At 51.1% G+C, this 27,080-nt stretch overlaps 1 protein-coding gene across 1 annotated transcript in view; it reads right to left on the reverse strand.

The window, feature by feature from the left end:
- The window catches only part of myo18b (myosin XVIIIB), a 204,322-nt gene that overhangs the window by 84,649 nt on the left and 92,593 nt on the right, over positions 1–27,080 (reverse strand). The window contains 9 exon segments of the mRNA XM_078421838.1: positions 4,286–4,480; positions 6,406–6,529; positions 8,307–8,461; positions 9,630–9,754; positions 12,687–12,789; positions 15,756–15,875; positions 22,313–22,402; positions 23,297–23,440; positions 25,098–25,226. Of these exon segments, the coding sequence (XP_078277964.1) occupies positions 4,286–4,480; positions 6,406–6,529; positions 8,307–8,461; positions 9,630–9,754; positions 12,687–12,789; positions 15,756–15,875; positions 22,313–22,402; positions 23,297–23,440; positions 25,098–25,226 (1,185 nt within the window).

Here is a 27,080-nt window from a genome sequence, read left to right on the forward strand (position 1 = left end):
AGTGTGTTGTTGTTCGTCCTTCGGGTTCGAAGATGACCACGACTTCACTTTCAGTTGGAGGATTGGTGACTGTGGGTCCGGAAGTGACTGGTGAGGCCAATCCGGGCCTGGAAGGCACGCCCACACGTAGGACACAAGTGGATGGGTGCTGCAGTGGGAGTGGAGGTAGCCCGGGCCTTGCGTTTCCTCTGGGCCTCTGCAGTGCGTCTGTTCTCTGCTGCACGGGCTCCTGTGGTGAGCTTGCTACACCAGGTTGGACGGTCCAGAGCAAGAGACTCCCAAGTGCTGAGGTTGACGTCCAAGTCTTTGAGGGACACTTTGAGGCAGTCCTTAAACCGTTTCTTCCGTCCTCCTACTGAGCGCTTGCCCTGACACAGTTCCCCATACAGAAGCTGTTTTGGCAGTCGACTCTCGGGCATTCTGACGACATGGCAGAATGACATGCGGGGATCGCTGGTCGGTGCGGACCCGGTGGGCCGAAGGGCCTGTTTCCACGCTGTATCTCTAAATGAAAGATTCACCGCCCTCTGACTAACGTAATTCCTCCTCGTCTCCTTGCTAAAAGAGCGTCCTTGAATTCTGAGGCCGTGACTTCTGGTCCGATAGTCTCGCACAAGGGGAAACGTCCTCTCCACATCCATTCTGTCCAAGCTGGGAGCCTGTCGGGAGCATGTTGCCGGAAGTTCACAGAGTTTTGGCCGGGTGTAGGGATCGCTTAATAGTGCTTTTACAGTCACCGTAACGATGTAATCCCTCCCGGAACACACTGACAATGCTGGCTGTGACAGCTTGTTCTCCAGAGGAAGCTAATCTGCCTCGACATGCAACGCGGACAGAGACCGCGGACAGAGACCGCAGCGATCGCATGAATTGCTGATGAGCTGCTGACTCCCGGGCCAGCCCGGCCCGCCGAGCAGGCCACACCATTCACTGCAAACAAACGAGCGGTTGTCCCAGTAGACAATAGACAATAGGTGCAGGAGGAGGCCATTCAGCCCTTCGAGCCAGCACCGCCATTCAATGTGATCATGGCTGATCATTCTCAATCAGTACCCCGTTCCTGCCTTCTCCCCGTACCCCCTGACTCCGCTATCCTTAAGAGCTCTATCTAGCTCTCTCTTGAATGCATTCAGAGAATTGGCCTCCGCTGCCTTCTGAGGCAGAGAATTCCACAGATTCACAACTCTCTGACTGAAAAAGTTTTTCCTCATCTCTGTTCTAAATGGCAATAGACAATAGACAATAGGTGCAGGAGGAGGTCATTCGGCCCTTCGAGCCAGCACCGCCATTGAGTGTGACCATGGCTGATCATTCTCAATCAGTACCCCGTTCCTGCCTTCTCCCCCATACCCCCTGACTCCGCTATCCTTAAGAGCTCTATCCAGCTCTCTCTTGAATGCAATGGCCTACCCCTTATTCTCAAACTGTGGCCCCTGGTTCTGTGGCCCCTTGTAAGAACCTGTCAGACGAGAAAGCAGGAGCATAAAATAGAAGGCTTGTGTGAGAAAGGATCTGCAGATGCTGGTTCAAAGAGGAAGTTGATTGAACTTTATTATCTCCCATCACAGTGAGGAATGTGGAATCCGCTGTGGTGGATGTTTATGTTAAACTTTACTTTATGTGGCTGTGTGTCTTGTTGCTTTCCATTTAGTATGGCTGTGTGGTGACTCAGATTTCACTGAACCTTAATTGGTACATGTGACAATAAATTGATCTTGAAATCTTGAAATCCTGAAACCGAAGATAGACTCAAAAAGCTGGTGTGACTCAGCGGGTCAGGCAGCATCTCCGGAGAGAGAAAGGCTGTTGAAAGGCTGGAGCGATTAGGCTTGTATACACTGGAATTTAGAAGGATGAGGGGGGATCTTATTGAAACATATAAGATAATTAGGGGATTGGACACATTAGAGGCAGATAACATGTTCCCAATGTTGGGGGAGTCCAGAACAAGGGGCCACAGTTTGAGAATAAGGGGTAGGCCATTTAGAACGGAGATGAGGAAGAACTTTTTCAGTCAGAGGGTGGTGAAGGTGTGGAATTCTCTGCCTCAGAAGGCAGTGGAGGCCAGTTCGTTGGATGCTTTCAAGAGAGAGCTGGATAGAGCTCTTAAGGATAGCGGAGTGAGGGGGTATGGGGAGAAGGCAGGAACGGGGTACTGATTGATGGTGATCAGCCATGATCGCATTGAATGGCGGTGCTGGCTCGAAGGGCTGAATGGCCTCCTCCTGCACCTATTGTCTATTGTCTATTGAGAGAAGGAACGGGTGACGTTTCAGATCGAGACCCTTCTTCAGATCCGAAACATCGCCTGTTCCTTCCCTCCAGAAATGCTACCTGTCCCGCTGAGTCGCTCCAGCTTTTCCCCAGTGAAGGCTTCTTCTTCAGTGAGATACGAGGAACTGCTGATGCTGATGTATATATATTTTTTAAAGATTAAAGGGTGTCAGGGGTTATGGGGAGAAGGCAGGAGAACGGGGTTAGGAGGGAGAGGTAGATCAACCATGATTGAATGGCGGAGCAGACTTGATGGGCCGAATGGCCCAAGGCTGCTCCCATCTCTTATGAAGTTATGAAAAAAGTGCTGGAGCAACTCAGCAGGGTCAGGCATCGTCTCCCGAGGACATGTAGTTTGGCTTAGTTTGGAGATACAGCACGCAAACAGGCCTTTCGGACGACCGAGTCCGGGCCGCCCAGCGATCCCCGCACACTAACACTGTCCCACACACACTAGGGACAATTTACACACACACCAAGCCAATTAACAATAACTTTACCGAAGCTACAAACCTGCACGTCTTTGGAGTGTGGGAGGAAACCCGAAGATCTCGGAGAAAACCCACGCAGGTCACGGGGAGAATGTACAAACTCCGTACAGACAGCGCCCGAAGTCAGGATCAAACCTGGGTCTCTGGTGCTGCAAGGACTGTAGGGCAGCAACCCAGTGTTGATGGGGCACGTTGGCCGGTGTGGGCAAGTTGGGCTGAAGGGCCTGTTTCCACACTGTATCACTCTATGATCTGCGATCTATCTAATTGTGAAGCCTGAGGAAGGAATGTGGGTGTAGGGAGGCAGGGGGTGTGAGTCCAGGTGGCGCTCAGGGGTGGGTTAAAAATGGGAGGGAGGGGGGGTGTGCTTTGTAGATTAGTTTCCTAAAGTGGAGAATTCAATGTTCACAACATGAGGCTGTAAACTAACCAAGCGGACAATGAGGAGCTTTTTATATCCACTTGCCTCTTCTCCTTTTAGGAATGGATTTAAGATCATGATAACATAATTATAATCATTATAATAGGAATATATTTATAATCTTGATCATAAGACCGTGATTTTAGATTTTTTTAGAGATACAGCGCGGAAACAGGCCCTTCGGCCCACCGGGTCCGTGCCGCCCAGCGATCCCCGTACATTAACACTATCCTACACACACTAGGGACAATTTTTTTTTACATTTGCCAATTAACCTACATACCTGTACGTCTTCGGAGTGTGGGAGGAAACCGAAGATCTCGGAGAAAACCCACGCAGGTCACGGGGAGAACGTACAAACTCCGTACAGACGGCGCCCGTAGTCGGGATCGAACCCGAGTCTCCGGCGCTGCATTCGCTGTAAGGCAGCAACTCTACCGCTGCGCCACCGTGCCGTGATCAGGGCAGCGCAGTGTGGTGACTGGCAGGAGTCGCTGCCTCACAGCGCTGGAGACCCGGGTTCCATCCTGACCACGGGTGCAGTCTGTACGCAGTTGGTACGTTCTCCCCGTGACCCGCGTGGGTTTCCTACGGGTGCTCCGGCTTCCCCCCGCACTCCAAAGACGCGGCAGTTTGTAGGTTAACTGGGTTGGTAAAGTTGTAAATCGTCCCTAGTGTGTGCAGGATAGTGCCAGTGTACGGGGTGATTGCCGGTCGGCGTGGACTTGGTGGGCCGAAGGGCTAGTTTAGTTTAGTTTAGTTTAGTTTAGTTTAGTTTAGTTAGAGACACAGAGCAGAAACAGCCACTGCGACCCACCGTGTCCGCGCCGACCAGCGATCCCCGCACACTAACACTAAACCTACGCACAAGGGACAATTTACAACTTTTACCGAAGCCAATTAACCCATAAACCTGTACGTCTTTGGAGTGTGGGAGGAAACCGGAGCACCCACGCAGGTCACGGGGGGGGGGGGAACGTGCAAACTCCGTACAGACAGCGCCCGTAGTCAGGATGGAACCCGGGTCTCCGGCGCTGCGAGGCGGCGACTCTACCACCGTGCCACCATGTTTCCACGCTGGATCCGGCCCTTGGCTAACCTGCTCCAGCCGTCCGATGGTTGCCACCCGCTCGCTGGTCTCCTTGCTCTGCTCCTGCGTCGAGACCTCCAGCTGGCGGAGCTGCTTCTTGATCTGTGCCACCGTCTCCTTGCCCTGCGGCGCTGCGAGGTCGCGCACTTCGATTCGCAGCTCCCCAATCTGCCGACTTAGCGCCTCGGCTTCGGATTCTTTAGCCTGTCAAAAAACACGGCAGAGAGGAACGCACGGTCACGCCTTGGTCACGTCAACGTCAGCCGTCACGTCACGTCAATGGTCACGTTAACGTCAGCCGTCATGTTAACGGTCACGTCACATCAACGTCAGCCTGCAGGGTTCAGTTTCATTCAGTTTATTTAGTGTAGAGATACAGCGCGGAAACAGGCCCTTTCGGCCCACCGGGTCCGCGCCGACCAGCGATCCCCGCACACTAACACTGTCCTACACCCACTGGGGACAATGTTTACATTTACCACCAAGCCAATTAACCTACAGACCTGCACGTCTTTGGAGTGTGGGAGGAAACCGAAGATCTCGGAGAAAACCCACCCAGGTCACGGGGAGAACGTGCAAACTCCGTGCAGACAGTGCCCGTAGTCGGGATGGAACCCGGGTCTCCGGCGTTGCATTCGCTGTAAGGCAGCAACTCTACCGCTGCGCCCCTAAAGGTTAATGCTCGGAACCAAGTCAAGAACCGACAGTAGAAACAAGAATCTGCGGTCTGAAGAAGGGTCCCGACCCAAAATGTCACCCGTCCCTTCTATCCAGAGATGCTGCCTGTCCCAGCTGAGTTACCCCAGCTTTTTGTGTCCATCAAGGAACTGCAGATGCTGGTGCACAAAAAAAAGACACAAAGTGCTGGAGGAACTCAGCAGGTCAGGAGGGGGCTTCTCTGGATATCATGGATTGGCGATGTTTCGGGTTGGGACCCCCCCCTACAATCAGTCTGAGTGAGGAAGGGTCCTAACGCAAAATTCACCTATCCATGTTCTCCAGAGATGCTGCATGACCTGCTGAGTTACTCCAGCACTTTGTGTCTTTTTTTCCCAAGAGTCAAGAGTGTTTCATTGTCATGTTTAGGAACATGAATTAACTACAAACACGTGCGTCTTTGGAGAAAACCCACGCAGGTCACGGGGAGAACGTACAAACACCGTACAGACAGCGCCCGCGGTCAGGATCGAACCCGGGTCTCTGGCGCTGTGAGGTAGCAGCTCTACCACTGTGCCGCCCTTAGTCCAGCATGGACATTGTGGGCCGAATGGCCTGGTTCCTCTGCTGCGCTGTTCTATGTTCTGTCAATAAAGGTTTGAGATGCGAGCAGTCAAAAATGATAGAAACACAGAAACTGGGTGCAGGAGGAGGCCATTCGGCCCTTCAAGCCAGCACCACCATTCATTGTGATCATGGCTGACCGTCCACAATCAATAACCCGTGCCTGCCTTCTCCCCATATCCCTTGATTCCGCTAGCCCCTAGAGCTCTATCTAACTCTCTTTTAAATTCATCCAGTGAATTGGCCTCCACTGCCCTCTGTGGCAGAGAATTCCACAAATTTACAACTCTCTGGGTGAAAAAAATTCTTCTAACCTTTTAAATGGCCTCCCCTTTATTCTTAGATTGTGGCCCCTGGTTCTGGACTCGCCCAACATCGGGAACATTTTTCCTGCATCTAGCTTGTCCAGTCGTTTTATAATTTTATACGTGTTCAATTCCAGGCTACGTACTCAGGGGAACGTGGACAGCAGAACACATAGGAACATCTTCATCAACACCTCGCTACTCAGCAAAGATACTAGAGGAGCAAGATGGACCACTCTGTCAAAATCGCCCATACTGAAGTGTAGTACGCAAAGGAGCGTAACGGCCGCCATTTTAGTAAGCAAAACCCGCCTCTCGCAGTGTAATCAGTGTTTTGGGGGAACAGTATGTGTGATGATAAAATGCAGAATATATCTCATCTATCAATTCACAGGTCTTTGTTATTTTTCTTTTAAAATGTTTCTGCAAGTTGTTGCCTACTAAAATGGCGTCGTGACGTACTGTGGCTTTTAGGGTCGAGTGGTCTATCTTGCTCTGCTCTATTATCTTTGGTGCTCAGTGCGTCAGTCGACTGCACTTCACCTGCATGTCCTGCTGTGCCCGATAAAGTCCAGTCCTCAATGCTTGGCTTTCCAGTGACACCTTCTCGCGTAGGGTCTTCTCGAAAGCTGACTTCCCAAGGGCCTGAGCCAGCTCCATGTCAAACCTGCCCGAAGACAATTGAAACAGAAATGGAATAAACATGGCTGGCAACTTTCTGAGCCGACTTTCAAGGACCAAGAGAGTCGAAAGTCTTTCATTTATCAAATGTACCGGAACGGAACTCACCTTCCACCCCACCAGCCAGCGTATCCAACAAATCATCCGCCAACATTTCCGTCACCTACAACGGGACCCCACTACTGGCCACATCTTCCCATCCCCTCCCCTTTCTGCGTTCCGCAGAGACCGTTCTCTCCGTAACTCCCTGGTCCACTCGTCCCTTCCTTCCCAAACCACCCCCTCCCCGGGCACTTTCCCCTGCAACCGCAGGAGATGCGACATCTGTCCCTTTACCTGCCCCCTCAACTCCATCCAAGGACCCAAACAGTCTTTCCAGTTGAGGCAGAGGTTCACCTGCACCTCCTCCAACCTCATCTATTGTATCCGCTGCTCTAGATGTCAACTTATTTACATTGGTGAAACCAAACGCAGGCTTGGCGATCGCTTCGCTCAACACCTTCGCTCAGTCCACCTTAACCAACCTGATCTCCCGGTGGCTGAGCACTTCAACTCCCCCTCCCACTCCCAGTCTGACCTTTCTGTCATGGGCCTCCTCCAGTGCCATAGTGAGGCCCACCGGAAATTGGAGGAACAGCACCTCATATTTCACTTGGGCAGCTTGCAGCCCAGTGGTATGAACATCGACTTCTCCAACTTTAGATAGTTCCTCTGTCCCTCTCTTCCCCTCCCCCTTCCCAGTTCTCCCACTATCTTCCTGTCTCCACCTCTCTCCTGCCCCCCTGACATCAGTCTGAGGAAGGGTCTCGACCCGAAACGTCACCCATTCCCTCTCTCCTGAGATGCTGCCTGACCCGCTGAGTTACTCCAGCATTTTGTGAATAAATAGAAACGGAACAATGATTCTTCCTTGCAGCAGCAGCACTCCAGTTCCGTAAACACAATACTCGAAGGATAACACAACAATAGAACAAACAATAATAGTACAGTGGTAAAGTTGCTGCCTCACAGCGCCAGAAACCAGGGTTCCATCCTGACTGCGGGTGCTGTCCGTACGGAGTTTGTACGTTCTCCGCGAATTTTGCTTGATAGTTTTCAGATTTACAGTGTGGAAACAGGCCCTTCGGCCCACTGGGCCCCTGCCGACCCAGCGATCACCCCGTGCACTGGAGTTCTGGGGTGGCCTGAGACCGCAAAAGTGCAGACATTCCTTGTGAAGATGAACAGCCCCCCAACTGAGGCCAACTTGTAGATACTTAGAGTTTAGAGATACAGCACGGAAACAGGCCCTTCGGCCCACCGAGTCCGTGCCGACCATTGATCATGTTGTATGTCGTACACGCACTAGGGGCAATTTTACCGAAGCCAATTAACCTACGAACCTGCACGCCTTTTGGAGTGTGGGAGGAAACCGTAGCACCCGGAGGAAACCCACGCGGTCACGGGGAGAACGTACAAACTCCGTACAGACAGCGCCCGTAGTCAGGATCGACCCTGGGTCTCAGGTGCTGTGCAATCCTCCAGTCTATTCTCCTCATGGTTTTATACACCTCTCTAAGTCTATTCACCTTCATGATCAAGTCCCCTATTCACCTTCCCCTCATGATCTTATCCATACGATCACCCCCTCATCCTCCTGCGCTCCAGGGAATAGAGGAGTCCCAGCCTGCCCAACCTCTCCCTGAAGCTCAGGCCCTGGCGACATCCTGGTAAGTTACAAGCCAGAGAGGTCCAAGTGCCTGCTCTTCGTAGCGTGGACGAACCTTTTCTGTTTCTTCTCCAGCTCGTGGTTGCGGCTTTGTTGACCTTCCATCAGCACTTTGGTGTCTTCCAAGTCGGTGGAGAGCCGTTTCCCCTTCCGCCGGAGCTGCTGAGCCTCCCGCTTGGCACTCTCGAAACATCCCTGGAGATCTGAAAGCTGGGAAAAAACAAGAAGTCATCACAAGCAGGGGAACCAGCCCGTTTAGTTTAGTTTAGTTTAGTTTAGTTTAGGTACAGCATGGAAACTAGGGCTGCCAACTGTCCCGTATTAGCCGGGACATCCCGTATTTTGGGCTAAATTGGTTTGTCCCGTACGGGACCGCCCTTGTCCCATATTAGGCCTGGGGGGGGGCGCTGTAGGCCCAGATACTGTAGGCCCAGACACTGTAGGCCCGGACACTGTAGGCCCGGACACTGTAGGCCCGGACACTGTAGGCCCGGACACTGCAGGCCCGGACACTGTAGGCCTGGACACGGTAGGCCCGGACACTGTAGGCCTGGACACTGTAGGCCCAGGTTCAATCCCGACTACGGGTGCCGTCTGTACGGAGTTTGTACGTTCTCCCCGTGACCTGCGTGGATTTTTTCCGAGATAGACAATAGACAATAGGTGCAGGGATAGGCCATTTGGCCCTTCGAGCCAGCACCGCCATTCAATGTGATCATGGCTGAACATTCTCAATCAGTACCCCGTTCCTGCCTTCTCCCCATACCCCCTGACTCCGCTATCCTTAAGAGCTCTCGAGCTCTCTCTTGAATGCATTCAGAGAATTGGCCTCCACTGCCTTCTGAGGCAGAGAATTCCACAGATTTACAACTCTCTGACTGAAAACATTTTTCCTCATCTCCGTTCTAAATGGCCTACCCCCTTATTCTTAAACTGTGGCCCCTTGTTCTCGACTCCCCCAACATTGGGAACATGTTTCCTGCCTCTAACGTGTCCAACCCCTTAATAATCTTATACGTTTCGATAAGACCCCCTCTCATCCTTCTAAATTCCAGTGTATACAAGCCTAGTCGCTCCAGTCTTTCAACATATGACAGTCCCGCCATTCTGGGAATTAACCTAGTAAACCTATGCTGCAAGCCCTCAATAGCAAGATCTTTGGTTTCCTCCCACACTCCAAATCCTGCAGGTTTGTAGGTTTGGTATAAATATGAATTGTCCCCAGTGTGTGTAGGATAGTGTCAGTGTGCGGTGATCGCAGGTCGGCACGGACTCGGTGGGCCGAAGGGCCTGTTTCCGTGCTGTATCTCTAAACTAAACCCAAACTAAATCAGGGAAACCTTGGGGGCTTCCCATTGGAAAAGCTGACGTTCTTCACCTTTTGTTCCAGTTCCTTTCGGACCCGTAGCTCTGACTCCAGTCTCTCCTCAAACGTGTGAATCCGTTTCTTCAGGAACTCCATTTCCATCAGCGTACAGTCATACTGCATTTTCCATTCTTCCTCTGACACAAAGCAAGGCATAAAATCGTCAGGTTGCAAATAGCGACGGAGTGGTGCCAGTGAAAATGCGGCACGGTGGCGCAGCGGCCGAGCTGCTGCCTCACAGCGCCGAGACCCGGGTTCCATCCTGACCACGGGTTCGTGTCTGTGCGGAGTTTGCACGTTCTCCCCGCGACCTGCGTGGGTTTTCTCCGGGTGCCCCGGTTTCCTCCCACACTCCAAAGACGCGCAGGTCTGTAGGTTAATTGTCCCTGGTGCGTAGATATAGTGGATGCGAAAGTGGTTTAACACTGATTTTACGCTTCAGAGACACAGCGTGGAATCAGGCCCTTCGGCCCACCGAGTCCGTGCCGACCGGCGATCCCCGTGCGCTAACGTCCTCCTACACACACTGGGGATAGTTTACAATTTATGATTTTACAGAAGCCAATCAACCGACAGAAATCGTTCGTGTTTGAGATGTGGGAGGAAACCGGAGCACCCGGGGAAAGCCCACGTGGTCGCAGAGAGAACGTGCAAAGTGCATGGAGGCAGCACCCGTAGTCAGGATCAAACCCGGGTCTGGCGCTGGGAGGCAGCAACTCTACCGCTGCGCCACCGTGACGCACACACCTGGTGTGAGATTTGTAGGTTAACTGTTCTCTATAAATCGCCCCGGGTGTGTAGGGAGCAGATAAGAAAGTGGAAAAACATAGAATTCGTATGAACGGGTGATGGATGGTCAACATGGACTCGGTGGGCTGAAGGGCCTGTTTCCACGCTGTATCTCTAATCTAATCTAATCTAATCTTAGATCTTAGATTCCCAATCTAATCTAATCTAATCTGAAAGAATGGATTGACTGGGCTTGTATTCACTGGAATTTAAAAGGATGAGAGGGGATAAAATTATTAAGGGATTGGGCAGGCTAGATGCAGGAAAAATGTTCTCCGTGTTGGGGGAGTCCAGAACCAGGGGGTCACACAGTTTAAGAATAAGGGGTAGGCCATTTAGGACTGAGATGAGAAAAAAACTTTTTCTCAGAGAGTTGTGAATCTGTGGTATTCTCTGCCACAGAAGGCAGTGGAGGCCAATTCACTGGATGTTTTCAAGAGAGAGTTAGATATAGCTCTCAGGGCTAACGGAATCAAGGGGTATGGGGAGAAAGCAGGAACGGAGTACTGATTCTGGATGATCAGCCATGGCTGAATGGCCCACTCCTGCACCTATTTTCTATGTTTCTATGTTTCTATGTTAAACCAACCTTGAAGACTGACCTATCTGCATCTCAGAGGGTGTGTTACCAAGTTGGATTTGCAGAAAACACCTGCCAGCCGGATGTTTTATTAATCAAACAGCAGTGGTGAGTGATGCAGGGGGATCAGAACCAGTTTGTTTCAAGGTTCTGCATATTAACATGCTGTAACATCTGATATCCAGCCAGTTTTCAGCTAAGATTCACATGATAACAGCACGTGGGCACAGCGGTAGAGTTGCAGCCTTACAGCGCTTGCAGCGCCAGAGACCCGGGTTCCATCCCGACTACGGGCGCTGTCTGCGCGGAGTTTGCACGTTCTCCCCGTGACCTGCGTGGGTTTTCTCCAGGTGCTCCGGTTTCCTCCCACGCTCCAAAGACGTGCGGGTTTGTTGGTTAATTGGCTTGGTGTAAATGCAAATTATCCCTAGTGTGTTAATGTGCTTGTGTTAATGTGCTTGTGTTAACCATCCTACACACCAGGGACAGTTTACAATTTGCAGAAGCCAGATTAATCTACAAACTGCACGCCTTTGGAGTGTGGGAGGAAACCGGAGCACCCGGGGAAAACCCACACGGTCACGGGGAGAACGTTCAGACTCCGTACAGACAGCGCCCAAGGTCAGGATCGAACCCGGGTCTCCGGCGCTGTGAGGCAGTGGCTCTACCAACCGTGCCTCCGTGACGCCCTGTTCCTGTATAATTTGATGTTGATGTGCGGTAGGGGTGCCAACTTTCTCACTCCCAAATAAGGGACAAGGTGACGTCACCGCCCCGCACCCCACGTGACCTCACCCAGCTAGCGGCCACGTGCTCCCACTCCACCAACAGCGGCCGCCCGGGCCGGGAGGCGGGTTGCTACGCAACCTCTGTTAGGCGGCGCCCGGGCCTCCAGACCTACAACGTCCGGACCTACACTGTCCGGATCTACACTGTCCGGATCTACACTGTCAGGGCCTACAGTACCCGGGCCTACACTGTCCGGGCCTACAACGTCTGGACCTATACTGTCCGGATCTACACTGTCCGGGCCTACAACGTCCGGACCTACACTGTCCGGATCTACACTGTCAGGGCCTACAGTACCCGGGCCTACACTGTCCAGGCCTACAACGTCCGGACCTATACTGTCCGGATCTACATTGTCCGGGCCTACAACGTCCGGACCTACACTGTCCGGATCTACACTGTCAGGGCCTACAGTACCCGGGCCTACACTGTCCGGGCCTACAACGTCCGGACCTATACTGTCCGGATCTACACTGTCAGGGCCTACAGTACCCTGGCCTACACTGTCCGGGCCTACAACGTCCAGGCCTAAACTGTCCAGACCTACACTGTCCGGATCTACACTGTCAGGGCCTACAGTACCCGGGCCTACACTGTCCGAGCCTACAACGTCCAGGCCTACACTGTCCAGACCTACACTGTCCGGATCTACACTGTCAAGGCCTACAGTATCCGGGCCTACCATGTCCGGGCCTACACTGGCCATGCCTACAGCGTCTGGGCCTATAGCGCCCCCTGCGGGCCTAATACAGGACAAGGGCGGTCCCGTACGGGGCAAACAAATTTAGCCCAAAATACGGGATGTCCCGGCTAATACGGGACAGTTGGCAACCCTAACTGTGTGGAGCATTGTCACGACATGCAGGCGCTACACAAAGGCACAGTCCACCGACGCCATTACGATGCCTTACCCGTCACTCTTGTTCCCAGCTCCCTGGACTGCAGTTGCTGGACTGTTTCCTGCAACTGCTTCTCCACTGAAGTTAAATCCCTCACCACCTTCTCGTATTTACCCTACAAAGAGGAGAAAAGAATCACACACATACAGCACAGAAACAAGAGTGGTGTTAGATGTTGGAGTGGGTGGAGTCGGCGGAGTAGGCCGCTGGAGGCTCTGCAGCAGCCTGGGGCTCGATTAGATCAGGCCCCTCTCCAAGAAGCCGAGCGAGCGGATCGGTCGCGGTCGACAGCGGCACGGAGTGGTGGGGTAGCGGTGGAGGACACCGACAACATGGCCAGGCCAGGCCGGCCCGCACAAATTCCACCCGGTGCTGTTGCCACGGCAACCGGCCTTCAGAGCCAAGTTAAGCCAGGCTAACATTTTTTTTTAATTCAGATTTGAAGGTGTAGACCCGGAGACCCGGATATGATCCTGACTACGGGTGCTGTCTGTACGGAGTTTGCATGTTCAGAGTCTCCTCCCACATCCCAAAGATGAACAGGTTTATAGGTTAATTGACTTTACCAAAAAAATGTAAATAGTCCCTGGTGTGTAGGATAGTGTTAGTGTACGGGGCGATTGCTGGTGGGTGTGGACTCGACGGGCCGAAGGGCCTGTTTCTGCACTGCACCTCATATTTCACTTCGGTAGTTTACACCCCAGCGGTATGAACATTGGCTTCTCTAATTTCAGATAGTCCCTGCTTTCCCTCTCTCTCTCCATCCCCTCCCCCTTCCCAGTTCTCCCACTAGTCTTCCTGTCTCCGACTACAGTCTATCTCTGTCCTGCCCCCTCCCCTGACATCAGTCTGAAGGAGGGTCTCGACCCGAAACGTCACCCATTCCTTCTCTCCCGAGATGCTGCCTGACCCGCTGAGTTATTCCAGCATTTTGTGTGTCTACCTCCAATTCTAACCAGCGTCTGCAGTTTTTTTTTTCCTACACATCTCTAAAGTTTCAGTTTAGTTTATTGTCACGTGCACCGAGGTACAGTGAAAAGCTTTTGTTGCGTGCTAACCAGTCAGCGGAAAGACAACACATGATTACAATCGAGCCGTCCACAGTGTACAAAGTCTTTGATAATGTTGGCTGTTTACCCGAAGCAGAGTGCAGTGTAGATGGCAGCAATGGTGGGCATTCATAGCGATGGATTTGAGTATAGGAGCAGGGAGGTTCTGCTGCAGTTGTACAGGGCATTGGTGAGACCACACCTGGAGTATCGCGTGCACTTTTGGTCTCCTAATCTGAGGAAAGACATTCTTGCCATAGAGGGAGTACAGAGAAGGTTCACCAGATTGATTCCTGGGATGGCAGGACTTTCATATGAAGAAAGACTGGATAGACTCGGCTTGTACTCGCTGGAATTTAGAAGATTGAGGGGGGATCTTATAGAAACTTACAAAATTCTTAAAGGGTTGGACAGGCTAGATGTTGGAAGATTGTTCCCGATGTTGGGGAAGTTCAGAACAAGGGGTCACAGTTTAAGGATAAGGGGGAAGTCTTTTAGGACCGAGATGAGAAAACATTTCTTCACACAGAGAGTGGTGAGTCTGTGGAATTCTCTGCCACAGAAGGTAGTTGAGGCCAGTTCATTGGCTATATTTAAGAGGGAGTTAGATGTGGCCCTTGTGGCTAAAGGGATCAGGGGGTATGGAGAGAAGGCAGGTACGGGATACTGAGTTGGATGATCAGCCATGATCATATTGAATGGCGGTGCAGGCTCGAAGGGCCTAATGGCCTACTCCTGCACCTATTTTCTATGTTTCTATGTTTCTATGTTTCTATGAGTCTGGTCTGTGCGATGGACTGGGCTACATCCACAACTCTTCCGTGATTTCTAGCAGTCTGAAGGAGGGTCTCAACCCGAAACGTCACCCATTCCTTCTGTCCAGAGATTCTGCCCGTCCCGCTGAGTTACTCCAGCATTTTGTGTCTATCTTCGATGTAAACCAGCATCGGCTGCAACTTCCTACACAGAACTGTAGATGCTGATTTTCCAAAGAAAGACACAAAGTGCTGGAGTAACACACCCAGAGATGCTGCCTTTTGCCGCTGAGTTACTCCGGCATTTTGTGTCTATCCTCTCTGAAAGTTCTTACGATCTTGGGCAGAGCAGTTAACGTGTTAATTGAATCTGCAGAAGGCAACAAATGGATAGAGTATTGGGCTGGCACGACGAACTCCACCACCCAATTCCAGTCATGTAGTTCCATCAATCGGAGATTTGCTCTGTAACTACTGAGACTTAAAACCCGCCATCCTTGTCGCGATTAGCGAAGGAATCATCAAGATTCATAGTTGCTGTCATGGCTGATCAGGGACCGTGTCAGACAAAGGATAACTGTGATACAGTTTGATAGAGTCAGGGAGTCGTACAGCGTGGAAACAGGCCCTTCGTCCCAACTTGCCCACACCGGCCAACACATCCCATCTACACTAGTGCCACCTGCCTGCGTTTGGCCCATATCCCTCCAAACCCTGTCCTATCCATGTGCCTGTCTGACTGTTTCTTAAACGTTGGGATAGTCTCTGCCTCAACTACCTCCTCCAGCAGCACGTTCCACACACCCACCACCCTCTGTGGGAAAAGGTTACCCCTCTGGTTCTGATTAATGTGATTTGACATTTTAGTTTAGAGACACAGCACAGAAACAGGCCCTTCGGCCCACCGGGTCCGTGCCGACCAGCGATCTCCGCGCACTAGCACTGTCCTACACCCACTAGGGACGATTTTTACATTTACACCAAGCCAATGAACCTACAAACCTGCACGTCTTTGGAGTGTGGGAGGAAACCGAAGATCTCGGAGAAAACCCACGCAGGTCACGGGGAGAACGTACAAACTCCGTACGGAAAGATTTGATAGGAACCTGACTGGTTTCCTGTTCACACGAAGGGCGGTGGGTGTATGGAGCGAGCTGCCGGAGGAGTTGGTTGAGGCTGGTACCTCGTTCGGGATGGAACCCGGGTCTCCGGCGCTGCGTTGGCTGCAAGGCAGCGACTCTACCGCTGCGCCACCGCGAGATCGTCGCATTTCTCACCTGCATGGCCTTCAGTTCCTGCGTTAGACGCAGTCTCTCGGCGCGCTCACTCTCCAGTACCCGATACGTCACCTCGCCCTTAAAACGCTCATCGGATAGCTCCGCTGTGAGGTCCAAAAGCTGCAGCAAAATAGGAAGAGAGCGGAGAGAGGAGTAGTTGTAGACTAGACCAAAGTGGGGCCCAAACCACTCTCGGAATCAAGGGGGCACTCAAGCCTCTTCCCCACGACAAGGTGAATGATCAGAAGAGGCCCCAGCCATTATCAGGCAACTGAACCATCCTTACCACCAACCAGAGACCATCGCTAAACTACTATCAACCTCATCGGTGACCCTCGGGCTATCTTTGATCGGACTTTGCCGGCTTTACCCTGCACCTAACGTTATTCCCTTATCGTGTATCTGTACACTGTGGATGGCTCAGTTGTAATCATGCATTGTCTTTCCGCTGACTGGTTAGCACGCAGCAAAAGCTTTTCACTGTACCTCGGTACACGTGACAATAAACTAAATTGAACTAGGTGACAATCTCTGGTAGCCTACATCAGCAATATCCTTGAGAGGCACAAAGTGCTGGAGTAACTCAGCGGGACAGGCAGCATCTGTGGAGAGAAGGAATGGGTGACGTTTCGGGTCGAGACCCTTCTTCAGACTGACACATAGAAACGTAGAAGCATCGAAACATAGAAAATAGGTGCAGGAGGAGGCCATTCGGCCCTTCGAGCCAGCACCGCCATTCATTGTGATCACGGCTGATCATCCACAATCAGTAACCCGTGCCTGCCTTCTCCCCATATCCCTTGATTCCGCTAGCCCCTAGAGCTCTATCTAACTCACAATTCCATTGTCCATTGCTTTTGGCTTTGCTTTGAAGAATCGGGTTGATTAGGCACAAAATAGCCTTCACTAATCACGCTGGCTCTCCCTGATAAAAATCTTCAAGGTGTTCAATCAATTTACCCGTTAACAGATGTTGGACCATCTGCAGCATAATTCCCTGTATCCCTTCACTTATCCTTCATAAATGGCAGACTGACAGATATCCTCTGCAAGTGCGGCCCTGTAAGGATTTTTAGACCATGTTTGGGTGAGCTGCCGATCGGACACTTCCAGTCTCGACCCGAAACCGTTCGCCCATTCCTTCTCTCCAGGGTTGCTGCCTGTTCCCGCTGAGTGGGCCGAAGGGCCTGTTTCCGCGCTGTACCTCTAAACTAAACTGAAGTAAATATCCCTCTCTCCCAGATCGCTTTGCCAGGAGTCCGATTCACGTGGAACAGCTTCCCCCTTCCCCAGGACTGGCGCCAGCGTCCCACAAATTCAATCCCACCTCTTCCACACCTGTCTTTGAGCCATGCGTTCCAAACCTGCGCCAATTTGTACTGCCTCAGGTAGCAATCCTATCACCTTCTTTGAATGGCAGGGCAGACTTGATGGGCCGAATGGCCTACTTCCGCTCCTCGAACGTATGAACTCGTGGACTTTTCTCGCCTCCAGCTCTTCACCCCCACCCCCACCCCCACCCACTACGTTCAGTCTGAAGAAGGGTCCCGACCCGAAACGTCACCCATTTGTGTTTTGACTCCAGCACTTTGTGTCTGAACTGGACAGCTTTTAATGACCAAACGTTTCATTAGATGGAAGCAGACCCTTTTTTTGGGGGAGTAAATCTTCAAACCTGAAATCGCAGTTCAAGGAGGCCTGCCACGTGACGGGAGGTTTAATTAAATAAGCTCTGGTTACGAGCAAGGCTAACGAAGGGTTGACTTGGTCTGACACTCCTGGCAACTGGTATGAGGAGCGCCATCGATCAGTCCGCTTTCAATGGCAATTACCTCATCCAATCAGCAAATTAAAACGAGTGGTGAAGCGAGCTCAACATAGAAACATAGAAACATAGAAACTAGGTGCAGGAGTAGGCCATTCGGCCCTTCGAGCCTGCACCGCCATTCAATATGATCATGGCTGATCATCCAGCTCAGTAACCTGTACCTGCCTTCTCTCCATACCCCCTGATCCCTTTAGCAAAAAGGGCCACATCTAACTCCCTCTTAAATATAGCCAATGAACTGGCCTCAACTACCTTCTGTGGCAGAGAATTCCACAGACTCACCACTCTCTGTGTGAAGAAATGTTTTCTCATCTCGGTCCTAAAAGGCTTCCCCCTTATCCTTAAGCTGTGACCCCTGGTTCTGGACTCCCCCAACATCGGGAACAATCTTCCTGCATCTAGCCTCTCCAAACCCTTAAGAATTTTATATGTTTCTATAAGATCCCCCCTCAGTCTTCTAAATTCCAGCGAGTACAAGCCCAGTCTATCCAGTCTTTCCTCATATGTAAGTCCCGCCATCCCAGGGATCAACCTTTGGAGCAACAATGTTTTGACAACATAAGCTCTCCGCAGACAGCATTCCTCCAGTGCTTTGGAACCGGCCGGCTTGCAAAGCCAGGAGCCGCCGTATCTCCTGAATGCCAAGCTGTCTGCTGAATTAATGGCCACATCCGAAGAGCCGAGAGAGGATTTGTTAATGGGGGCCTTTATTGATGGCTTGTCTGCACACCTGGTGAAAGCTGCAACAGTTGTCAAGCATCCGTTACTCCAGCAGATCACAACATTGCATTCATGGCTTCACCCCAGTAATACCAGGGCAGCTTATAGACAATAGACAATAGGTGCAGGAGGAGGCCATTCGGCCCTTCGAGCCAGCACCGCCATTCAATGTGATCAAGGCTGATCATTCACAATCATACCCCGTTCCTGCCTTCTCCCCATACCCCCTGACTCCGCTATCCTTAAGAGCTCTATCTAGCTCTCTCCTGAAAGCATCCAGAGAATTGGCCTCCACTGCCTTCTGAGGCAGAGAATTCCACAGATTCACAACTCTGACTGAAAATCCACGCTGACCATCCACAATCAGTAACCCGTGCCTGCCTTCTCCCCATATCCCTTGATTCCACTAGCCTCTAGAGCTCTATCTATCTTAAATTCATCCAGTGATTTGGCCTCCACTGCCCTCTGTGGCAGGGAATTCCACCAATTCACAACTCTCTGGGTGAAACAATTCCTTCTCACCTCAGTTTTAAATGGCCTCCTCTTTATTCTAAGACTGTGGCTCCTGGTTCTGGACTCCCCCAACATTGGGAACACTTTTCCTGCATCTAGCTTGTCCAGTCCCTTTATAATTTTATACGTCTCTAGAAGATCCCCTCTCATCCTTCTAAACTCTAGCGAATACAAGCCCAGTCTTTCCAATCTTTCCTCATATGACAGTCCCGCCATCCCGGGGATCAATCTCGTGATCCGACGCTGCACTGCCTCAATTACAAGGATGTCCTTCCTCGCGGCACGGTGGCGCAGCGGTAGAGTTGCTGCCTTACAGCGAATGCAGCGCCGGAGACTCAGGTTCGATCCTGACTACGGGTGCTGTACTGTACGGAGTTTGCACGTTCTCCCCGTGACCTGCATGGGTTTTCTCCGAGATCGTCGGTTTCCTCCCACACTCCAAAGGCGTACAGGTGTGTAGGTTAATTGACTGGGTAAATGTAAATATTGTCCCTAGTGTGTGTAGGATAGTGTTAATGTGCGGGGATCGCTGGGCGGCGCGGACTCGGTGGGCCGAAGGGCCTGTTTCCGCGCCGTATCTCTAAATCGAAAAATCGAAAAATCGAAAAATCGAAAAATCGAAAAATCGAAAAATCGAAAAATCGAAAAATCGAAAAATCGAAAAATTCGAAAAATCGAAAAATCGAAAAATCGAAAAATCGAAAAATCGAAAAATCGAAAAATCGAAAAATATTTAAAAATTAAGAGACCAAAACCAGGGTCAGTGATAAAGAACGAGCTGAAATCTATGATAACAGTCATGGCGTCAGGGGCACTTATTAAATAATAACGTGATTGAGCAGAGTCAACATAGACGGATGAAAGAGAAATAATCTTTGACTGATCTCAGGCGATTCCTCGCAGATGAATCTCACGGAGTCTGATACATCTTCAAAGAGTTGCCTTGCATTGGTGAAACAGAAAATCTCTTTCATAAATCTACGTTGATGCATTTCATCCGCCGTCTCTCTATATCCTCACACACTTTTGTCTCCATTCTCTTCCCCGGCCCAATTTGCAAATGACACACGATACATAGTGGGAACGTGAGGAGTAATCAGGATACAAAGTGGCTGCAAGGGTGGTGAATCTGTGGAGTTCTTTGCCACAGAAGGCTGTGGAGGCCAAGTCTGTGGATATCTTTAAGGCAGAGATAGATAGATTCCTGATTAGTGCGGGTGTCACGGGGTTACGGGGAGAAGGCAGGAGAGTGGGGTTAGGAGGGAGAGATAGATCAGCCGTGATTGGATGGCGGAGTATAGGTTTGATGGGCCGAATGGCCCAATTCTACTCCGATCATTTCTAAGATCCCTTACGATCTTTACGTAGGAATATAACTGCAGATGCTGGTACAAATCGAAGGTATCACAAAATGCTGGAGTAACTCAGCGGGTCAGGCAGCATCTCAGGAGAGACACGAAACGTCACCCATTCCTTCTCTCCTGAGATGCTGCCTGACCCGCTGAGTTACTCCAGCATTTTGCGATACTTTATGATCTTTATGGTCACTTATGAGATCACTTATGATCTTATGAGTCAATTAGTCTTACAGCGTGGAAACAGGCCCTTTGCCCCAACTTTCCCATGCCGGCCTACATGTCCCATCTATATTAGTCCCCTCTGTCAGCATTTGGTCCATATCCCTACAAACCCGTCCTATCCATTCACCTATCCAAATGTTTCTTAAACTTTGCGATAGTCCCTGCCTCAACTACCTCCTCCAGCAGCTCGTTCCATCCACCCCACCATCCTTTGTGTGAAAAAGTTACCCCTCAGGTTCCCATGAAATCTTTCCCCCCCTCGACTTAAACCCATGTCCTCTGGTCCTCGATTGCCCTACTCTGCGTCCACCCGATCTATTCCTCTCCTGATTTTGTGCGCCTCTACAAGATCACCCCTCGTCCTCCTGCGCTCCAAGGAATAGAGTCCCAGCCTGCTCAACCTCTCCCTGTGGCTCGGGCCCTCGAGTCCTGGCAGCAAGCTTGGAAGCAAGTTTAGTTGAGAAGTACAGCACAGAGACAGGCCCTTCGGCCCACCAAGTCTGCACTGACCAGCGATCTCTGCACACGAACACTACCTCCAAATACACTCGGGACAACCATGTACACTTACAGTACACCAAGCCAATTAACCTACAACCCTGCTCGCCTTTGGAGTGTGGGAGGAAAGCAAAGATCTCGGTTGAAAACCCACGCAGGTCACGGGGGAGAACGTACAAACTGCGTACAGACGGCGCCCGTAGTCGGGATGGAACCCGGGTCCCTGGCGCTGTGAGGCAGCAACTCTACCACTGCGCCACCGCGCCGCGGCTTGGAACGTAGTTCAACTAACGTCCTGACGTTAATGAGGAGGCTTGCTGTTGGGACTTTCATATGAAGAAAGACTGGATAGACTCGGCTTGTACTCGCTGGAATTTAGAAGATTGAGGGGGGATCTTATAGAAACTTACAAAATCCTTAAGGGGTTGGACAGGCTAGATGCAGGAAGATTGTTCCCGATGTTGGGGAAGTCCAGAACAAGGGGTCACAGTTTAAGGATAAGGGGGAAGTCTTTTAGGACCGAGATGAGAAAGTTTTTTTTCTCACAGAGAGTGGTGAATCTGTGGAATTCTCTGCCACAGAGGGTAGTTGAGACCAGTTCATTGGCTATATTTAAGAGGGAGTTAGATGTGGCTCTTGTGGCTAAAGGGATCAGGGGGTACGGAGAGAAGGCAGGTACGGGATACTGAGTTGGATGATCAGCCATGATCATATTGAATGGCGGTGCAGGCTCGAAGGGCCGAATGGCCTCCTCCTGCACCTATTTTCTATGTTTCTATGAATCAGACGGCAAACAGCAACAGGAGCAGTTTTGACTGCAGCAGCCTGCTTCAAATTTAGACTGGTAGCAACTGGAAATAGGAATTCAGATGCCACCCGCGATCCAATTAATCTGCCCCCATTTCTTCATGCTGTTTTTGGAAACTGCTTAATCGTCGCCCTGCTCTACGAATGTATCAAACTCGCTCATCTCCCACCGAGAAATCTTCCACTGATGTTCGGCATGACCTTCAGCAATCCTCGGAATAGAAAAGGGCAGACGCAAAACGCTGGAGTAACTTGGTGCGGGACAGGCAGCATCCCCGGAGAGAAGGGATGGGCAACGTTTCGGGTAGAGACCCTTCTTCGGACTGAGAGTCAGGAGAGAGGGAGACGCTGAGATATGGAAGGGTGAGGTGTGAAAATGACAGATCAAAGCAGACGTTGATCGAGGAAAATGTAGAACGGTTCATCGTTAGCTGGGAGGAAGGTAAGAGGAACGAGCCACGCATCAGAAGTAAAGGACGTTCCTTCAAGAAGGAGATGAGGAGGGATGTCTTTAGTCAGAGGGTGGTGAATCTGTGGAATTCTTTGGCCTAATTCTACCGCTATCTCTGATGACCTTGTGAAACTAAACGAGCAGGTGATAAGAGACTTGCCTTGCACTCGAGAATGCCAGCTTGCCCTCGCATCTCGTTGCGTTCCCGGTCAGATTTCTCCAGCTTCTTCCGCAAAACACTGACCTCTTCCTAAAAGCAGAAGAGAAAAACCCGCCGGATCAGAACCTTTGGAAGGCCTCTCTAAGCCGGGCGTGCAGGTGGTTCGAAGACAGGTGGAGGTGGCAGGTAATGCCGAGAGAACAGGATCAGAACCTTCGGAAGGCCTCTAGGCCAAGCGTACAGGTGACACGGAGATCGGTGGAGGTCCCCCACTCAAGAGATTAAGAAGGTGCCGATTACAGTAGGGATTGTAATATCAAGTCCTATAAGCTCAACTGAGAGAGCAGGGGCCCTGCAGAAGGATTTGGACAGGTTGGGAGAGTGGGCGCAGAAGTGGCAGGTGGGAAATAGTGGAGCGGAGTGTGGAGCTTTGGAGAGGTTCCAGAGGAGGTTTACAAGAATGATCCCAGGAATGGTCTGGGTTAACATATCATCAGCGTTTGACGGCACTGGGCCTGTGCTCCCTGGAGTTCAGAAGGATGAGGGGGGGGGGGGGGGGAACCTCATCGAAACTTACCGAATAGTGAAAGGCCCAGATAGAGTGGATGTGGAGAGGATGTTTCCACTGGTGGGAGAGTCTAGGACCAGAGGGCACAGCCTCAGAATTAAAGGATGTTCCTTTTGAAAGAAGATCTTTAGAAAGGAGGAATTTCTTCAGTCAGAGGGTGGTGAATCTGTGGGATTCTTGGCCACAGAAGGCTGTGGAGGCCAAGTCAGTGGATATTTTTAAGGTGGAGTTTGCCAGATTCTTGATTAGTGCGGGTGTCAGGGGTTACGTGGAGGAGGCAGGAGAACGGGGTTGAGAGGGAGAGATAGATCAGCCATGATTGAATAGCAGAGTAGGCTTGATGGGCCGAATGGCTTAATCCTGCTCCAAGAGACCATGAACTTACTCACAGCCGCTGCCACTGCATGCAAACATACCTCTTTGCTTTGAAGGTTTTCATTGGCCAAGTTAATGGTGAGCATTGGTCTTAGGTAGGACATCAGCTGCCACCATCTCCACTGGCAAACTGCCCAGTACTTCCTGATGTTCTTTTGAATGCAGCGAAGTGCTAATCGTTGGATCTGGACAGAAGAGAACAAGCGGTGAGCTCTTTCAACTGTGGAGAGGCCAACCCGATCATAGGAGGAAAGAGAGCGCGCTGTAGAAAGTGCGCCAGGAAAATAACTGCAGATGCTGGTTCAAATCGAAGGTAGACACAAAATGCCGGAGTAACTCAGTGGGACAGGCAGCATCTCGGGAGACAAGGAATGGGTGACGTTTCGGGTCGAGACCCTTCTTCAGACTGATGTCAGGGGAGGGGGGCGGGACAAAGATAGGATGTCGTCGGAGACAGGAAGTCTAGTGAGAGAACTGGGAAAGGGGAGGGGAAGAGGGGGACAGAGGAGCTATCCGAAGTAGGAGAAGTCAATGTTCATACCGCTGGGTGTGAGCTGCCCAAGTGAAATATGAGGTGCTGTTCCTCCAATTTGTGCTAGGCCTCACTATGGCACTGGAGGAGGCCCAGGACAGAGAGGTCAGACTGGGAGTGGGAGGAAGAGTTGAAGTGCTGAGCCACCGGGAGATCAGGTTGGTTAGGGAAGACTGAGCGAAGGTGTTGAGCGAAGGGATCGCCGAGCCTGCGCTTGGTCTCGCCGATGTAGAGAGGGTGGCATCTGGCATACAGTCCGTGGAGCTGTGTAGGGCAGGAGTGGAGATAAACCTGGAGTTAGGGTCGAGACCCTTCTTCAGACTGATGTCAAGGGGGGGCGGGACAAAGGAAGGATATAGGTGGAGACAGGAAGATGGAGGGAGAACTGGGAAGGGGGAGGGGATAGAGAGGGACAGAGGAACTATCTAAAGTTGGAGGTCAATGTTCATACCGCTGGGCTGCAAGCTGCCCAGGCGAAATATGAGGTGCTGTTCCTCCAATTTCCGGTGGGCCTCACTATGGCACTGGAAGAGGCCCATGACAGAAAGGTCAGACTGGGAATAGGTTAATCGGCTTGGTATAATTGTAAATTGCTCCCTGTGTGTGTGTGTAGGATTGTGTTAATGTGCGGGGATCGCTGGTCGGTGCGGACCCGGTGGGCCGAAAGGGCCGTTTCCGCGCAGTGTCTCTAAACTAGACAGGCACCATCTCTGGAGAGAAGGAATGGGTGACGTTTCAGGGCGAGACCCTTATCATATCATATCATATCATATATATACAGCCGGAAACAGGCCTTTTCGGCCCACCAAGTCCGTGCCGCCCAGCGATCCCCGCACACTAACACTATCCTACACCCACTAGGGACAATTTTTTACATTTACCCAGCCAATTAACCTACATACCTGCACGTCTTTGGAGTGTGGGAGGAAACCGAAGATCTCGGAGAAAACCCACGCAGGTCACGGGGGTGAACGTACAAACTCCTTACAGTGCAGCGCCCGTAGTCAGGATCGAACCTGAGTCTCCGGCGCTGCATTCGCTGTAAAGCAGCAACTCTACCGCTGCGCTACCGTGCCGAGAGAGGCAGGGGAGTGGGAAACGACGGATGTAGAAACATAGAAAATAGGTGCAGGAGGAGGCCATTCGGCCCCTTTGAGCCAGCACCGCCATTCGTTGTGATCATGGGATGGAAGGGTAAGGTGTGAAAACCAGAGAGCAAAGGGTGCCAATGGGAGCCGACCCTTCCATTGCATCCTAGCGTTCCTTCATCTTTAAACGACGGTTGTGGGGTCAGACGCAGGAGACGGTACCTTCAGTTTCTTGAAGTGCTGTCGAGCCAGCAAACCCTGGCACAGAGCCTGCACTGGGATCAGCTGCTGGCTGACCTGTCTCTGTCGCTGATTCTCCAGCTGAGAAACCACTCCAGCCTTGAAGAAGATCTGTTGGGAAACATAGAAACATAGAAACTTTGAAAATAGGTGCAGGAGTAGGCCATTCTTATGGTAGCTTATCGAAACATATAAGGTTATTAAGGGGTTGGACACGTTAGAGGCAGGAAACATGTTCCCAATGTTGGGGGAGTGCAGAACCAGGGGCCACAGTTTAAGAATAAGGGGTAGGCCATTTAGAACGGAGATGAGGAAAAACTTTTTCAGTCAGAGAGTGGTGAATCTGTGGAATTCTCTGCCTCAGAAGGCAGTGGAGGCCAATTGTCTGAATGCATTCAAGAGAGAGCTGGATAGAGCTCTTAAGGATAGCGGAGTCAGGGGGTATGGGGAGAAGGCAGGAACGGGGTACTGATTGAGAATGATCAGCCATGATCACATTGAATGGCGGTGCTGGCTCGAAGGGCCAAATGGCCTCCTCCTGCACCTATTGTTTATTGTCTATTCAGCCCTTCCAGCCAGCACCACAATTCAATACGATCATGGCTGATCATCCGAAATCAGTACCCCGTTCCTGCTGTCTCCCCATACCCCTTGATTCCATTAGCCCCAAGAGCGAAATCTAACTCTCTCTTGAACACGTCCAGTGTATTGGCCTCCACTGCCTTCTGTGGCAGAGAATTCCACAGATTCACAACTCACAGTTTTTCCTCATCTCAGTCCTAAATGGCCTACCCCTTATTCTTAGACTGTCTGACCCCTGGTTCTGGGCTCCAACACCATCCGGAATTTTTTTCCTGCGTCTGGCCTGTCCAATCCCTTAAAGGGCCTGTCCCACTTAGGCGATTTTAAGGTGACTGTCGGCGACAGTTCGCCAGGGTGACGCGGGCATGATCGTGAGGAGTCTTCCAAGAATCGTAGTGGATCTCGGCGAGTCGCTGAGAAATCATCCGGAGTGAAATGTCTCGGCGACCGCTGGCTTGTCGCCAGGTATCATATCATATCATATCATATATCTACAGCCGGAAACAGGCCTTTTCGGCCCTCCAAGTCCGTGCCGCCCAGTGATCCCCGTACATCAACACTATCCTACACCCACTAGGGACAATTTTTACATTTACCCAGCCAATTAACCTACATACCTGTACGTCTTTGGAGTGTGGGAGGAAACCGAAGATCTCGGAGAAAACCCACGCAGGTCACGGGGAGAACGTACAAACTCCTTACAGTGCAGCACCCGTAGTCAGGATCGAACCTGTGTCTCCGGCAGTGCATTCGCTGTAAAGCAGCAACTCTACCGCTGCGCTGCGCTGCGCTGCGCTACCGTGCCGCTATCGTTGCTTATTGCGGGCGCTGTCTGTCGCACGCTGTGCCCAGGTTTGCTAGGTTCTCTCAGATGCATTTAGAAGCACGTAATATTAAAATAAGTAAAGTCATTTCAAGATACTGTAAAATACTTGTGTTTAAGCAATTTATTTACCGTCAGGACATTTGACAGGTAGATTGGAGGCCACAGTTTGACGGTCAGGTAAGCGTGGGGATTTTTGCGATGTTTATGGACATCAGCGATTACATTTAAAGTGGGCTCCCAACCCAGATATGCAACCCAGAAATCAGATATGCATCTCCCGTACATTTTCAAAGAAAGCCCACACTCCGCACAAAAATCCATTTAACCACTTTTAAAATGAATGTTTTTTAATACTCCCATTAGTAAACTGGAAGTCAATCCGGTTTATTCCTTGTCACAGTGAAGCTTGGTTTTTAAGTAACCCGTACAAGGTGTTATAGTTCAAAACTCTCAAGTACTTACCGACTTGTCAGTGATTTCAGCGAAAGTTAGGACGCCGGAGAAGAATTGATAAGGGTGGGAATTTTACGATGCTTCCGAAGATGGTGTAATCTCGA

This window comes from Rhinoraja longicauda, chromosome 25, assembly GCF_053455715.1.
Source record: "Rhinoraja longicauda isolate Sanriku21f chromosome 25, sRhiLon1.1, whole genome shotgun sequence".
Lineage (NCBI taxonomy): Eukaryota > Metazoa > Chordata > Chondrichthyes > Rajiformes > Arhynchobatidae > Rhinoraja > Rhinoraja longicauda.